General features: G+C 34.9%; 1 protein-coding gene across 3 annotated transcripts in view; it reads left to right on the forward strand.

Annotated features, from left to right (window-relative positions):
- Liprin-beta (liprin-beta 1) overlaps positions 1-16,848 on the forward strand; it is a 56,316-nt gene that overhangs the window by 3,487 nt on the left and 35,981 nt on the right. For 2 of the 3 annotated variants that reach the window (XM_073085984.1, XM_073085985.1), the window contains exon 2: positions 6,001-6,182. In XM_073085984.1, coding sequence (XP_072942085.1) covers positions 6,001-6,182 — 182 coding nt within the window. Of the gene's footprint in view, positions 1-1,194; positions 1,302-6,000; positions 6,183-16,848 lie in introns of all 3 variants that reach the window. The other variant, XM_073085987.1, reaches the window with a different exon arrangement.

The following is a 16,848-nucleotide window of genomic DNA, read 5'->3' on the forward strand; positions in this document are numbered from 1 at the left end:
ATGTTTGCATTATGCATTTTTTCCGCTGCACGCTCTTGACACCTTTTCAACGGTTACCAGTATTAATTTACGGTGTAAAAAACTATTGCGTAATTATTTTCACGAGCGACCGCTGCATAACTTTTGTAATTATGAACTTTGTGGCCAGTTATTATAAGGGGCGTTATTAGAGAGAAGTTAATTAGACTTTACCGTGGAACATTTATTTAATTAAGTTTCAGTTAGCTAGGGTTACGATTTTCAGAAGATAGATCTTCGTTCATTCATTTTACATGCGGTCTATTATATTCGTGGAAATGTTCAACAGGTTCTGAATGTCATTGGTATTCCCTCTATTCACCAGTATTGTCCGCCTGACCCCATACCCCTGTCCACTACCGCGCCGTTTTGTGTACGCCAGTAATCTCGTCAAGCACCTGTTATATTCTTCTCTCACAATGTACCTAACAATGACTTAAATATTATACGTTTTGCTTTGTAACACTATGTTCAGCAGAACTTGAAAATTTTACGGGGTCGGGACGCTGTAACAGTCCTTAAAAAAACTCAAAAAAGAGAGCGCGCATTGTTTGATATTCATTCATATTATATGGACTACTTTATGTCATTTTAAATAAATATATTGTGACGCATACCCGTTTCACGAAATATGTCGGAATCCTTAAATTATATATTTATCTTTATATGTACCTAAATTAAGTACGCAGTAAAATTTTAATCAAACTATTTTATTGGCATTTTACAAAAGAGAACTCGCTTAACACATCCGCGTGCGATACGGAATATTATGTATCCTGAAAATTCTCCTGTGCTTTAAAACGGGTGGCCATTTATCTTCGTATTAAACGCTTCTCACAAAGAAAAAATGGAACAAGTGAACTAGGATTAAAGAAACTAAACTGGGTCATAATATCTCGGCGGAGATATTTTTTTAATATATTCTTAGGCGCCTGAAACGTGTCAGCGTTTATTTATTTGTCTATTACGTTGAGAATGTTGATAAACATTGATTACAATCAATGACATAACGTTAAACTGCTTTTTACTAATTGTAGATCTCGTCCGAGTGCATAAATGGTTAAATTTTTTATGACTTTTATTAAAATGTGAAGCTATCATCACACATGTATAGAATTCATAAGTAACAACAGTGCGTGTGTTAGTTTGGTTGATATGAATTAAATGTGCTGTGAGGATGCCGGGGTGCTGGCAGTGGCCGGAGCACGTCACCCGCTGGTGGCTGCTCGACGTCTGCCAAGGCCGGCTCTTCGCCGAGGATACGGACTCGCAGATACCCCAACGTATGTAATAGCGTCACACTTAATATTTAAATAATCAATTGTTTATCTTACTGTATTGTAGCTAGAATAGTAAATTGTGCCTATTTTGTTTTGCCTTTAATATACGTATGTGACTGTTGTCCTAGTTTTTGTCTGTACGTAATTTATTTGGGTTGCCAGACATGGTTGCATGTATGTTTCATCATGACTTTTAGTTTTAGCGTGAATAATAGCAAGTCCTGTCAGTGAGTAGGTTAATTAGATTGTACGTTCGTTTCAACGAATATATTCTGTAACATATTTTGTAGTTGCCTATTTTTAGACAAGCAAGACAATATCATAATTTTAGTCAATTTTTACATTTAAGTAGTTAATTCCTTGCAAATGAATCCGATTGAGCTATTTTTCAACGTAGAATAATTCGTAGCTAACAAACATATTGTGGTATGTGCCAAGAACAAAAAAATTGCACATTACATAAATTGTGCCAATTATCCGGCATCACCGGATACCTGTCACTGTCTGATTATCCTAATGACTTTGATGTTGGAAAACGTTTTCCCGTAATATAAGTAACAGGAAATAGTAGACGTTGAGTATTGTAGGGTAATTAGGATTTTTCATTTTTCGATTTTGAGTTATGTTATTGTTATTTTTGTAATTATTGCAAGCCTGTCATTGAAATATTTTCTAGAGCGTGTCACAACATTACTTTGGTAAAAAAAATATAATTTCTTATTCTGGGTAATTTATTAATACTGTTCGCGCCAGTAACATAATATGCCACAATCACAATGCATGAACAAAATATTAAAATATAAACGCCCAAAAATAACTGTAATATTTTAATACTGGCCAGCTGTGCTTATAATTTATATTCCAAATATGGCACCAATCGATAGATTTTCATTACTAGCGAAGCATCATCCAATTACTACGGCCGTAATCGATATAAACGCTTTGAAGTGAAGTTTCCACAGCTTTTCCGAAGCGTAGCGATGCTGTAGTGATAAGGCTTCACTCTCGAAGTCAGCAGGCAGCGGGAGCGGCGTGTAGACGGACCATTCTTGAAGCAGTTACTCCGACAGCCAACTCCGAAGCTTTTGTCCTAAATTTAGGAGGAGGGCGGGGCCGAATATTTAGGGAGTTTTTTTAGGGGGCAAAAATGTTTAAGGAGAAAATATTTTACATATTTTTGCAGCAGCACTTGACCTGGGTGATTATTTTTTTCGTTGATTTTATCGGCGGCCGAATAAAATTTGGGGTTTGTAAATAGTTTTAGGGGGAAAGTTTGTAAATCGTTGGAATTATATATTGCTTTTAGAATAGGATTTTGAACGTGCCGACACCGCTGCCTCTCGCTGCCCGCTGACTTCGAGAATGAGACCTAAGTCAGTCGGTGCACCGTGCCATTATGGAGAAAGATAAAATGATGGAGCGGATTTTTTTGTTTTGATGCCCGAAGCTAAAGCGTCATTGTTCCAAGGCGGATGCAATTCACTCGTTCCCTCGTAATTTGCGCGAGTGGAGTAATTTCGAAGAGGTTTCAATGGTTTCGCTTAACGAATGGGATTGTAATTCGTTTTATATTGCTCTAGAAATGTAATGAAAACTCATGAGTTTTAACCTTTAAACCAAGAGGGAGAAAGAGAAAAAAATGTTTATATTTTTTTCTCTTTTTAATAATATAGAGTACGCACAATACTTAAGATACATAAGGTTACATTCAGTTCAGAATTGTAAAACATAACACGCACGTGAGAACATAGTGGGCTATACCACTACGTACGTAGTTACATAGTAACTATTTATTAATCTGTGGCTATATAAACCCTTATTCGGGACAATCATTGTGGCCATTAGTAAGAAAATAATGAGTCAATGATGTTTTAACATGTACTTAAAAATATTATTATTTATACAAATTTTACCAGCTCTTATAACATTCAGCCCAGAAAAAACATTCTAAAATTAAAATATCTATAGTAGCCCGGAACTCAGGACTTCATTTCCACAATTCTATTATAGAGTTGGCCCGGGAGGATAAAATGCAAGTTCCCGTGCCCCGTGAGGGATTTCGAAAAACGCGTTTTATTGAATATCTCAAGACGGCTAGACTTACAAGTACAACAAAATTAATAAGAATTCTTTTATACATTATAAAATTCCCGACCAGATTTATTCGAAATATTTTTCTATGAAATTTGTACTTTAACAGTCTTTTAAGATTTGGAGATCATTTTCTTGTCTTTTTATATAGGCTTTTCATTGTCTCTACAATATAGCAATAATATTGCAATTTGTATATATATTTTTTTGAAAAGTATAATTATGGTTAGAGTTACTTCATTAAGAACAAAAACAGCGTTTGGGTAAACCTGGAAAAGTTTTTAATTATTTACTTAATATATTATACTTATTGTAAACTAGCTGACCCGGCAAACTTTGTACCGCCTCAAAATCTATTTAACAAATATATTTCATATAAAATATAGCCTATGTTACTCGTGGATAATGTAACTTTCGAATGGTAAAAAAATTTTAAAATCGGTCCAGTAGTTTTTGAGCCTATTCATTACAATCAAACAAACAAACAAAGTTTTCCTCTTTATAATATTAGTATAGCTGTAAATGATTACTAAGAGAGTATCTTTTTACGGAAGAAAACCGATACCCGCTGTTGATATCCATATCTAGCTACTTTCGTAACTATCAAATAACATCTAGTTTTAAATCGTCGATTTAAATGTTAGATAAATTAAATATATGTAGGTACTCACCAGATGATACGTATTATAAATCACGCTAAAATTTATTTACTAAAGTTGAAAATATTAAGAAAACTGGCTTACGTATTATCACGGTGAATGATTGATCCGAGAGCAAATATTATTGGTATTTGGTCCATTGAACAGTTCTGTCGCGCCATTCGTTACAATCCGATTTAATCTATTCCGATAAGATTGTGACATAAAAAGTGTATCTAACTTATAACATTTTGAAAATCGTGAGTGATTTATAATATTCAGAGATCGTGTGTGGTTTACAATTTGTGAATCTCTAGACTTTAATTACTTTCCGGCGTATATTGGATACGGAACCCCGTACATAGATGTTCGTTATACGTAGTCATAAACGAGGAATCTTCGACGCAGACCACAACCCGACCGATGTAGCGCCGACGTTACCTTCCTAATATGTACCTATACCTAAAAGCGAAACAGGAAGCGATCGATGTTCAGTAAGTATAGACACGGCAGTAGACTTAATCCTGTGGATCTAACCCCTGCGTCTGTGTCCTGAGTTACCTTCAGGTGCTTTGTATAGACTGGGATTAAACGCTCTCGCTTAGACATAACAATGAGGCATTAGTGAACGAAATAAATAATGGATACTGCTCTGTTATGAGTGCTATTGACAAATAAACACAAATACAGACTTAAACAGGACAAAATTATTATTTGGAGGCATTTGAGATTCGACCCGATATATAATTGGTCTTAACCAAATTGTGACACGCGTCGTCAACGAAATATGTACGTGTAAATCCGTTTTATAATAATATTGACATCTTTATTAAGTTTCTTGGGCTGTGCTCGCTGCTCGCACTCTTGCTCACAGTAAACTTGATTTCCACGCGGCACGTGTGACACACTTGGCTAACTCCATTAATTTAGAACACATCGTTTTAAACTTGAAGCCTCCAAGTCGAACTGCTTTAAGATGATTGTAAAATGTAATTATACTTTTGAAGTAGATATGTTTTTTAGTCGCGTGGGGACTATTTTTTTCGATCTAGTTAGCACTATTTAAAGTGTAAAAACCTCTGTACCCCGTATATTTCAAATCTATATTTCAGACCAATTTTTGAAAAGCAAGGGATTAAATAAACCTTAATAAATAGCAATATATTATTTACGCATTTTTATACTTTGCCATTTAATGCTTGCCTTATTATTTTTAGTTAAGTAGAGTAAGTATATTTTTGCAATATTCTCTACATGCGCCGATCATAAGACTAAATAATAATTTAAATTTAAGTAATAATTATTCATAATGCTAGTGCATGCCCTTCAAAAAAGTAAATTGCTTAAAGCTTAAATAGTCCTTTAAAATATATCTGGCACATTATTTATTTTCAGACTGAAAACATTTTTTATTGTTATCAATGTGCCATCGTTTCATAGGATGCACACATTTGATATTTTTAACCGACTTTCTTCTGTAAAAGTCGTACTGTTGTGATGTACTCGTAATATACCTATTGTTAATAATTATAAGGAGGATTAGCGACAAATAGTGTTTTAAAAATAAGGATGAAATTTTGGAAAGTAGTGTTAGGTGAACTACACAAACTAAAGAAAAATAAGTACTTAACACGCTTTTATTTTAAAGATAAAATTATATAGTTTAAAAACTAAAAACCACGCTAAAATCGCACAAGGAAAATTTTGATGAGGAGAATGGGAAAAAAATATTAAAACGTTTATTATCATCGGTTCTTGATAAGTATTCAAAACTTTAAATTAATCGGATTGTTCAAAGAGAGTAAAAATCGCGTTCAAAAATTCTGTTACATACATACAGGTCATGCTAATAAAAGCGTGGTAATAATAGGTTTTTTCTTATATTATTCAAGCCCAGTTGAAAAATTCACCAATGTGTACCTATAATAATTGTAATGTTAATTTACATACTAATATAAAGGTTTTATAAACAGAGGCGGGCGGTACAGGCGGGACGACGGGCCCGGGGCGGGCGGCGAGGGCGCGCGCGCTGGAGCTGGCGCAGCAGCTCGCGTCGTCGCTGCAGCACGCGGTGCCGCCGCCCCCGCGACCGGACTTCACCACCGCCAGCGCGATCCTGAGGTGGCTGCAGCAGAACAACAACTCAGTGACGCTTGTAAGTTGTTACATGTTTTATATTATATCTATTTACATGTAATCGAATTGTGGAAAATGTTTGAAACTCTCTGGTCGTTACTTAACGAATACTTCTTTCTATTATGGTTCGTTCCATAACGAAACACGGTGATGTGGCGGTAGATACTCGTATAATGACACCCAAAACGCGTTCTGTGAAGAATCTACTTAGAATAAAATATTTTTGATTTGATTTCTTTAGCCTTAGAAACAACCGAACTGATGATGGGATTGTTATTGAAAGATGCAGTAATTTTCGGAAAAAAGCGAGAGTTATAGGTTCTCATTGTAGCAAATAAATAGACGCAGTCTGAAAACATTATAATCACAATCCCGTGTGGGTGTTATAAAACACATTTATGTGCTTGTCTGATGATTAAACTCCGGACCGGTGACCACTTTGCTATGCAGCTCGTCTGCTTTTGTCACCATTGTGCTAGGCACCTTTTGTCATTATAGTCCTGTTTCAACCATACGTCACTGCGTTACAGCCTGACAGTGTTATAGTTCAGGCAATTACATTAACCATTCCGTTTGGAAGGATTATTATTGATTGAAACTACGTGTTTGAGATCAACGATTATTAGTCAAAAGCTCTTTCGGGCTAATTCCCAACATCCATTGTTGTACTTAATATGTTGGCTATGAATAGCACCGAAATAACTTTATTAAATGACCATAGTATTTGTTTTTACTTTTTATGTACAGTACATATTCGTGAAGATGCTACGTATTCGATTGTTATTAGAATTTCCACGTATTGCTTCATTATCCTAACCACTATAAAAAAACACTAATTAAAGGAACATACCAACACAAATCTTTCAATGTTTTTAAAACTTCTAATTTCGAACGTTTTCCTTAAAAGCTACATCGAAAGTGTTTACTATTTACAAACATACTATGTGCAGTAAAGTGCGTGTAGACTGTAGGGTTACTACTGTTACCAGTTAGTACGTTTTTCCTGTGGCGCGTGTTTACGGCTGCACGCGCGTCCTATAATAATAATAATAACATTTATTTGCAGAAATAAGGAATTTAGACGGTACATTGCGGCATGCAAATTACAATAGCATACGTAAATGTGTAATTATTACGTACAAGTCACTATGATAAAAAAGTTAATAGTATTTAGATAAAAAATGTCAATATAATTATTTTTATATTAATTATTTAAATATTTAAATTTACAGTAAAATTAAAAAAGTCAAAATTCAAGTTTTTTATGTCTGTTGGCAATGCGTTATAAACTTTAATGCACATAGAGTAACAATTTCTCTTATAAAAAGCTGTTTTTGCTGTTTTACGATATGTACTCGTACGCGTGGCAATAGCATCCCATCGTTACATAGACACACGTGCACAAATCGCGAAAAGCTTGCAGCGCGTTACTTTATGTGTAGGTAAGGCGCGCGTGCAGGCGTAAACACGCGCGACAATAATAAGCGCGCTAAAGAAAGCCCTCACTCTGTCACACATATGTTCACACTCGCGCGCGCACACACACACACACACACACACACACACACACACACACACACACACACACACACACACACACACACACACACATACGCATACGCATACGCATACACATTAAAGCTGAGTGGAGACCTTTTCGGTTACAAAATATTTATAATATTCTTTTTTGTACGCAATTTTCTATCTGTTTTTTATTGTATATTTTTTTTGCCGAATAAATTATTTTCTTTCTTTTTTTCTTTCTTTATCCACGTATCTAAGAAAATTACGTATCAAATCTTTTAAAGTACAAGAAGAAAAATCTAAAACATGTAGATACTAGAGTCATTTGCATGCAAACTGCGATCGTGTAGTCAGTATCTCCCCGGGGGACTATTGTATGCGATTGTGATCTTAACAGTTGTTTCATGCATTTTATTACGATATACCTGTAATGTCGACACACGGCAGTGTGTCAGCCAAGTTCGGAAAGAGGGGTTGTTATTTCAAACAATTTACAACTATAGGTACTAATTATAATTTCTTAAAGGTAAATTATTCAATTAAATTGGTATTAAATTTCAATCACTGATGGGACTAGGAACAATGCTCTAATAGTTTATTAAACAAAGTCATAAACGACGTTAATATTAAAAGGAATGAAATTAAAAAGAATGAAAAGATTAAAAAAATAAAATGAAATTTAACTTTTTTCATTTATTTCAAAAAACTTAAATTTGTTTTTAAATCGGAAGCAGCTTTTACTGTAACACAAAATCGTTCGTGTCAACCCTAAAACCAGTCTTTGGACTATCTTCCTACACGAACTAAATAGCTCAGTAAAAGCACTGTAATTAGGCCAGAATGCCAGCTTGTATAATGCGTTAAAATGCTTTGTGTTCTGATGTAAGAATTTTGAACAGCCCTCTTTGATTTTCTTTAAAACAAAGCATCGTAACGTTCGGCGACTTGTTAGCCGATGAAAGTAATGTTGAGCAAAATATTTGTGTGATATTTGCTTTCGGACAAACACTGTATTAATAAACCAGATAATGCGAAGGAAACGGCCGTTTACGATTAAGTTCTGGTTTGAAGGGTGTGGCAAGGGAGACATACTTTTCCGAGGCGTTCCAGCTTAGTCCTCAGGGTTAGCGGCGCATCTGTGGCCTCAGGTAGGAATATCTAATCCTATCTGGGGTTGATTACAGATCCATGGGCTGTAGCCACTCACCATCAGATGGACTGCATGCTCCTCTACTACTCCTATATTGAAATTGAAAAAAAGTTGTATTAAAATTTATGTAAACGTCAATCAATCTGAGTTGGTGTCGATGTGAAACTATGAAAATTCTTGCCAAATTTTCCCTCCATAGCTGTATATCATATTTAATCTCTTTGCTTGAGGGTCACATGATGGTGCTGTCAAAGATATATAATCAGACCACTTACGGGCAAGACTACCAGCCTTGATGGATTTTACAGATAAATAATTCGTGGGTCTATATATATATAGTTATTTAAGAACTACATTTTTTTTCATTGAAGTTTTAATTGGGAATAATTCTTTTTTATCCCATACCTTGGAGGGATTAAGCCTTGTATTCATTAGGCAACAATTGTTTATAAACTTTTAAGGCGTGTTTATAAACAAGTTTACCGCAAACAATGTTTCTGAAACTTTGCAGTCTACACTTGTCGGATGTTGCTAGGATGTTGCTCGAGGAGGTAGTGATGCTCTCTGCTGCTTACGTAATAATTCATAAGTGTTAATAGAAAAAAAATGATTTTTGTTTCGTAATGTAAGATGCTTAAGGTTCGAGTAAAATAAACGATCGTAATCTTCGAGTCCTGATTTATTACTAACTACTCAATACTTTCAATACATTCGATCAGACTAATCATAGTGCATCGCATAGTACACCACAGTTTATTTTTTATTTTCTTGGGAATATTGTGAGCGTAAAATATGCATCTTGGTGTCTACCTCCTTTTGCGAAATATTCAATTCTGTAGCAATATCGGCCCAAACATCATTTTTTAAATTTATTTTTATATTCTTTATTTGAGACATCCCAAAGTATATTATACTGTTGATAAAGCTCTATGTGCATACGAAATCTGGTCGTTGGACCACACTATTTCCATGTTTATAAACAAGCGCAACACACGTCCACATCTGTCAACTGCTGTTTATAAACTAAATGTTTCGCCTTGCTCCCCATTCAACGTGGGGAGCACAGCAACATGTTTCAGAAACAATGTTTCATCACCTTTGTTTATAAACTGTTTATAGAGATGATGAAACATTGATAAATAGTGTTTATAAACAGTTTATAAACAGTGTTTATAAACAAATGTTGCCTAATGAATACAAGGCTTCATGTTTTTCAGCCAATTATGTTTTTCTAAACCGTTAGAAAGATTTTGAAGTAAGGCACGAGTTACTTTAACTTTTCGAATGTTTGTTTTTAAAATTATCTACCGGTTCGTATAAACATACCTTAACTACAAAACAGGGTCGAGTATTTTCTAAATTGAAAATTATTTTTAATGTAAACCACAAAGAGAAAACAGCACAGAAAAAGAGGTCATTGTAAGAAATCCGGGGAAGTATTATTAACCCACTCTTAATAAGAAAAATGATTATTAACTGTATCTACTTGTGAACAACCGACGCTTTCCTTATTGTGAGTTACACGCTGTAACAAACAAGCGAGCCTTTAGGAAGAATGAAAATTGTAATGAATTTTCACTGACCGTATATTTTTCTACATAGACACTCATTGTTCTCAATCGGTCATTGGAACAGGTTTATGTTATGTGTATTCCGCATTGTAGTTCCTTTCGTACCGAAGATCCCTTTGAGTGATGCCATTTCCTTGAAGAATGTAAAACAAAACTATCTGCAGTTTGGATTTGGTGATCTACAGCCTATTAATAAAATGTTAACATTGTTACTATGATTATACCTACTATGTTTTCAAGTGGTAAGACTTCATACTGATCGCTGAATCTACTTATGGCTTATATCTTTAGTTGATCACTTATTTCAAAATTATGCTTACTTAGAATGTCTTTGTGGGGCTACTCTTCTCTTCAACGAATCACTTCCTGATAAAATTCTGAGCTGATCCTAATAGAGATTTCTCTCACCAATTAATCATTATTAATATTACTTCCTTCATTAAGTTACCTGTTCAAAGAATAGAGAAAGTTTTGCAATGTCACGGCCGTAATTACTGTAGAGATTATGAAACTGATTTTAAATCAATCAGGCCCAGGCTAGCCCAGGTGCTCTGGCGCGCCGGGCTTATATTTTAATAGTACGCCGAGCTTAAAAGCCTTTGAAACGAAGCGGTGTACGGAAGTGAACTAATTGCACGCACTTGGATCCTTTGCTTGCTGATGTGAATTCCCTCGCATCGTAGATGTACCATTAACAATATTTTTTCTTCTGTATTGTTTCGTTCTTTTTATAAAACTCGCCATTAAAGTTTTAATTCAGGCACCCGGTTATATTGTTTGCTCTTTGGCCTTATTTCTAAATACAATAAATAAACGTTTCACGACTATTCTCTGTATGAATTTTATAAAAGACTGTGTGTAGGGAAGTTGGGATAATATCGGAGGTGGGGTATCGTACCATAGAAATAGTAATCATCATCATTTACGGCCATTGTTTTAATTGACAACACCCATACACGTACATCATCATGGTGTGGTGCATAATGTCGCTTATTAAAAAAAACAATTAATTATACAACTTCATTCGGGCGGTTTTATCCCTTAAGCATTAATATTACTCCAATTAATCTAACTTATTATGTTAAATTATAATCTGGATAGGAATTGAACCCAAGAACGATTATATTACGTGGACCGCTAATTAAAAAATGCATATTCAATCAGTTAAAGTGTAACGTCACGTTGCGCGCTCGGTTCTAAACGAATTAACATACAGACCCATAGGTGGCAACAAAACGCGATTTCACGTTATTGATCGGGTGCCCACGTCTGTTTCCAAACAACGAGCTTATTCCTGTCAGCGGCAAACTAGGCAGCTGTCTATATACGACTATGAAAGAGGCTTTGCAGGCCATTCGATTGGTGTTACAAAGGCTTATGTACACGTGAAGCTCCAAACTGTACCAACTACCAAGTTAGTGGCAGGAATAATACTCCTCTATTATTCCAACAAACTATACATATTATTATCTATCTGTATACAATATTGTTTTCTGATCAAAACTGTTAAACAATATTAATAACTAGGAGCAAGGTAAACGCACGCCTTTCCGTACTTTGCCCGTCTTTTCCATTTATTTTAGATATATTTTTAGAAAAAAAAAATGTAAAACTCCTTTTAATGTCAGTTTATACAAAAAATAAAGAGCTCGTATGTTCTACTACTTCCTCTATAGCTCAAATAAGCATAAGAGCTGAAAATGAGTTATTCAAAACAGACTAGGTCATATTCTTTAAGTTTATTCATAAGTAGAAAAGGCAAAACGTGTAGGTAACGTTATAAAATATACATTTTTATTTTCAGGATATGATGATTTTAAATACTTTTCTACGTTGCGATAGTGAATACCCATCGTACAGATCGTGCTCCAATTACAACGGATGCGAACACATTTCATAAAATGATTAAAACGTGATTTTTAATATCATCCTTTAAAAACATTAAAGCTTTTCAGCTCGCGGTAGTAGTGTCATGGTATGTTTGCCGTGGAACAGCAGTTACTTTTAGTTTAATGTAATAGTAATTAATGATACTGGTTTGAGCTACAGTTGCTGGGCTTTATCCGGACATGCACCTACTTATGCATTCAGCCTATCCGGGTTTTGTAGTTTTTTTAGAGCGCTTGTACTTGTCGGCTTCAAAACGTTTTTTTAGCTTTAAAATGGTGAAGTCAATTTGTTAGGCTTAAATGTCTGGGCAAATAGATTAGCGTCCGATCTACCTTTTTCTGCTTAGTAACACTTACTAGAGTTGGTTTTTGACATATGGGGTAAACAGAACGATTTAAGCCACAGCTTATTATATTTCTGTCAATATAGCTCGCTACTCCGGTAGAGTGCAAAATCCGGAAGACCGGTATCCGACAGGCAAACATTTACCGTCGGCCCGAGCAAACTGCACATCCGGACGGATCAATCCGCATATCCGGATGGAACAAACCGCAAATCCGGATCAGTCGGCATAACGGAATACGACACTATCCGGTTACTTTACTAATATTGAATATAGGTAATTCCTGTTGGATATTATTGACATAGTGAAGTGGACACGTACCTACGCGTTTTGCTCTTCAAATCTGTAAGGTCCGTTTGATGCACGAACCATCAAGCATATTATAATATGTCTCACTGGTTGTTATCAGTCGATTGTGTATCAAAAGCTAACGATTGCAAATTAAAAACATATATAAGCCATTTTATATGACCTATTTTTTATTCACGTTTGTTAAATTCAAGTTGCAAGATGGCAATATGCATGCCGGTTAGCATAATATATGCGCGGTATTAAAGAGGTTATGAAATATCTTTCGAAGCAGGAATAGCTCATAAACATAGAAGATTAATGTATTATTGTTAGTTTCGAACATACAATATTTGTTTCAGTCTCTCTAAGGTAATTAGAAGATTCATTCATCTTCATCCACTTACTTTACTTTGTATTTAGTCGACAAAAACATAATAAGCTTGCTAAACATTTAAAGGTTTATTAAAACTGTAATACCTACATTTTGTATCGTAAAATTTGTTGAAGTTGAAATCGTAAAATTATCTTCACACAGGTTTAATATAATATGTGGAAGCTCAGTGGTGTAAATCTCTATCTCTCATTCTAGTGGTCTATATTTCAATCCCAGACAGGCTTTTGATTCTGGAAATCACGTGATTATTACAAAAAAAAGTGTGTGTGTGTCAGCTACGACGCACGATTGGAGTTTACTCCTTACGAACGATAATTATGATATATATCGAATAGAAAAAAGGGGTAAATGAACGCATCTGCTAAAATGATAAGAGAAACAAACATATATCTGTAATTATTCGGATTATTTATATTACTTCAATAATGCGTATTACATAAAGTATGTTACAAAATAATATAAATAATTTTAATAATAATTGTGTTCAATTTATACAAATCCAATTTTAGGATGATTGATTTCTTTCACTTTGAATTATAATATCATTCTTAAATACTGTAATTATAGGTTTGTGGTAACTGAAATACGATACGTGAACTTCGGAAGTTACATGAGTTATGAATCGTGAAAACACCGCATCAATAGTTGTACCATATCTAGCGCGCAACACACACGTACAAACATACGCACACATTCAACTCTCAGACTGGAGGTAGTGAACTATACAGTGAGACTACGAAGTATCGCGCAAAGAGGAGACCCCGAGAATGAGATACGCTGTGTAATGTATTCCATCTCATTCTTTTACACGTTCAATCCTACAGATATATATGTTTGTCTCTTTCTACGTAACGCCTCAACTTTTCGTGTTACACTTGATTTTACTCCTCATAAAATTTCCGTACCGGGCCTTATAACTCAAATCGTTTCTTAAAGAGTAAACTCCAAAAAATATCAGAAGTTTTCATGAAGCACACACTAATGTGTTGTTACCATTTCTCACTATTGACTTAATAAATGATCCCCATTCGAATAGTATAACTGTCCTAGGTTAGTACCTATATCTACTACACAGATAGACAAAAGTCCCAGTAAGTTGAATGCACACTAATGCAAAACCATGTCAATGCGATCGTTCACGTGAAATTGTTGTAAAATGCAACCGCACTGGGGAACCGGGTGACATGCAGGATGAAAGGACCCTGTTTACTGACCACCATTGAAGCTGGATGAATGGATCCGTGCGCGCCGCTTACCATTCATTGCAGGATGCCTCCCGGTAAGACTAACGCACTTGTCATATCGCATACCTACTGACTGGTAGCGACCGCTATAGCGAAACTGATGATTGCGGAAATATTATTAATACTATGAACGCTTAATATATTAAACGCTTATCAGGAACGGTTAGTGATATTTAATAAATAATAGTGCTAGAATTACATTTAACGGCGACATATTAGATTTCAAGTTAAAATTTGACAGGCAGCGTATAATTGAAGACCAGATCGTTAATAGTTGTCCTATTCCCCTCTTTAGTACAATATAAAGGAATGACAATTACGTTTTTTCCCCTTTCAAATTAGCGACTACAAATATTTTTAGCATAAATACTTTTCTTGCTACATAATTACTATGTGTTGTGTGCTATTTATTTCAAAATGATCGAATGTTTTTATGGTTACATGTTGTGCCTATGCGGTCATACATATTCATATATAATGTAAATATGTGAACATAGATATATTTAAATTTCTGTCTACATTTAGTTCTGTCTTGTTAATATACAGCCGAATAAATGTAGTCGGTTCCACAAATAGAGCGTGTAACGCCTATTTTTCTCTTTCGGTGTGGCAAGTCACTAAAGTTCTGTATGTGTCTGGGTGTCTGAGCTGTAGCACTATCCTGCTGTTTAAACGATTGCTCCAAATATCATCGGAAGTCGGTATCGGCATTTCGATTCTCTGCATTGATTAAGGAATGCCAGCAATGAAAATGCTTCAATTGAACGTATGTATTTCTTTGAAAAAATAGAATTTGTGCAACTATCTTCTGATTTGATGATGTGGTAATAATGAAAATTTTATTTAATGATTATAGAAGAATTACCAGTTACATGAATATACCAGGCGCCAATATACCAGTTCAATAAATATATGTACCTACGTCTTAGGGAAAAATCGTATGAGAGACCGACATTAGGTACCTATACTCTATACTATGATGAGTTTATACTTATGTATCTTTTACTCATTTACGAAAAGGAAACGTTGAGATTGGTGCTTTGTTTATTGTTATGTGACAACAGCAAGCACAGGCATAGGCTATTTTTACTAGGTAAAAATGTGAAGCCTTGCAGCGGAAGCTTGTCCAAAATATAATCAATCCAGGCGCATCGTACTAAACTACCACAGAGGCTGCAACTAGTTTCAGGTGATCGCACGTTCCATTAGTGCTAATTAGAAATTCCCTGAGCCTTCCAACCCACTTTCATTAATGCAATTACCGACCTATAACTAATTTATTACGAGGCTTTTGTTGGACCTAATTAGCTCTACACATCTCAGGTCATAAATGTAACCAGTTTGATGGATTAGCTTATATTTAAATGTACTAAAATGTGTGGCTTTCTTTCTGTATGACCACGTTTCTCAATCTCATATATCTTTAACTCCATCCCAAAGGTTCTCTGTAAAAATCGCTTCTAAACGATAAGACCGCCTTTTTGTATGCTGTCTCATATATTGTTTTATATGTTTCTTATATTTGGTGTAAAAATTAAGAGTATTTATTGTTGTTGTATGGCTATCAAAATACGTTTCACACAAGATAGCAGTAAAATCCACAGTAGTAGGTACAATTTTACATGGTGATTGTTTATTTATGTGGCGTTCATTCGTGCAAAAAATACGGGGATTTTGAATCCGTCTGCGGGAAAAAATCAACGCGGGCAGTACTTTTTTCCAATTTGCTGGTAGCCGGTGCTTGCTGTGTCCCGGTTTGCGGAACTAGAGAGCCTGTGTAATTAACAGCGCTACATCTAACTCCTCGGGGCGGCACGCCCGTTGTCAACAGTGCAAGTTTCTGTTCGAACTTAGCTCTCTTCGGAATAATGTACCAACCGTTACAAACTCGATGTCGTATTCAGAACTCAGTTTTGAAGATATGAAAAGGGAAAGTTTGAATTTATATTGAGGAAGAAGTGTTTTTTTTTTATAAAATAATTAAATACAAACGCTCATAACGGGAACCTAAATTTATCCGTTAGGATTTATTTGGCCATGGAAATGGTTGGATTATTGGCTGCGTATCAGACTGATATGGCAACCTCGCTGCCGACCGCACGGTCTGGTTTAAAATGTGGTTAGTAAATATCGCATATCTTAAAAATAAGCGTCTATTTCATTAATATGATACTACATAAATTCCAAAAAATTAAAAAAGAACGTACTAAATTATTTGTTCATTTAAATATGTTTACCTCTTAAATGTTGGAATTATTAGCAGTCTCTTTATAATTTT

This window comes from Epargyreus clarus, unplaced genomic scaffold (genome assembly GCF_041222505.1).
Source record: "Epargyreus clarus isolate Ecla_fem2 unplaced genomic scaffold, WU_Ecla_fem_2.2 ptg000023l, whole genome shotgun sequence".
Taxonomy (NCBI): Eukaryota; Metazoa; Arthropoda; class Insecta; order Lepidoptera; family Hesperiidae; genus Epargyreus; species Epargyreus clarus.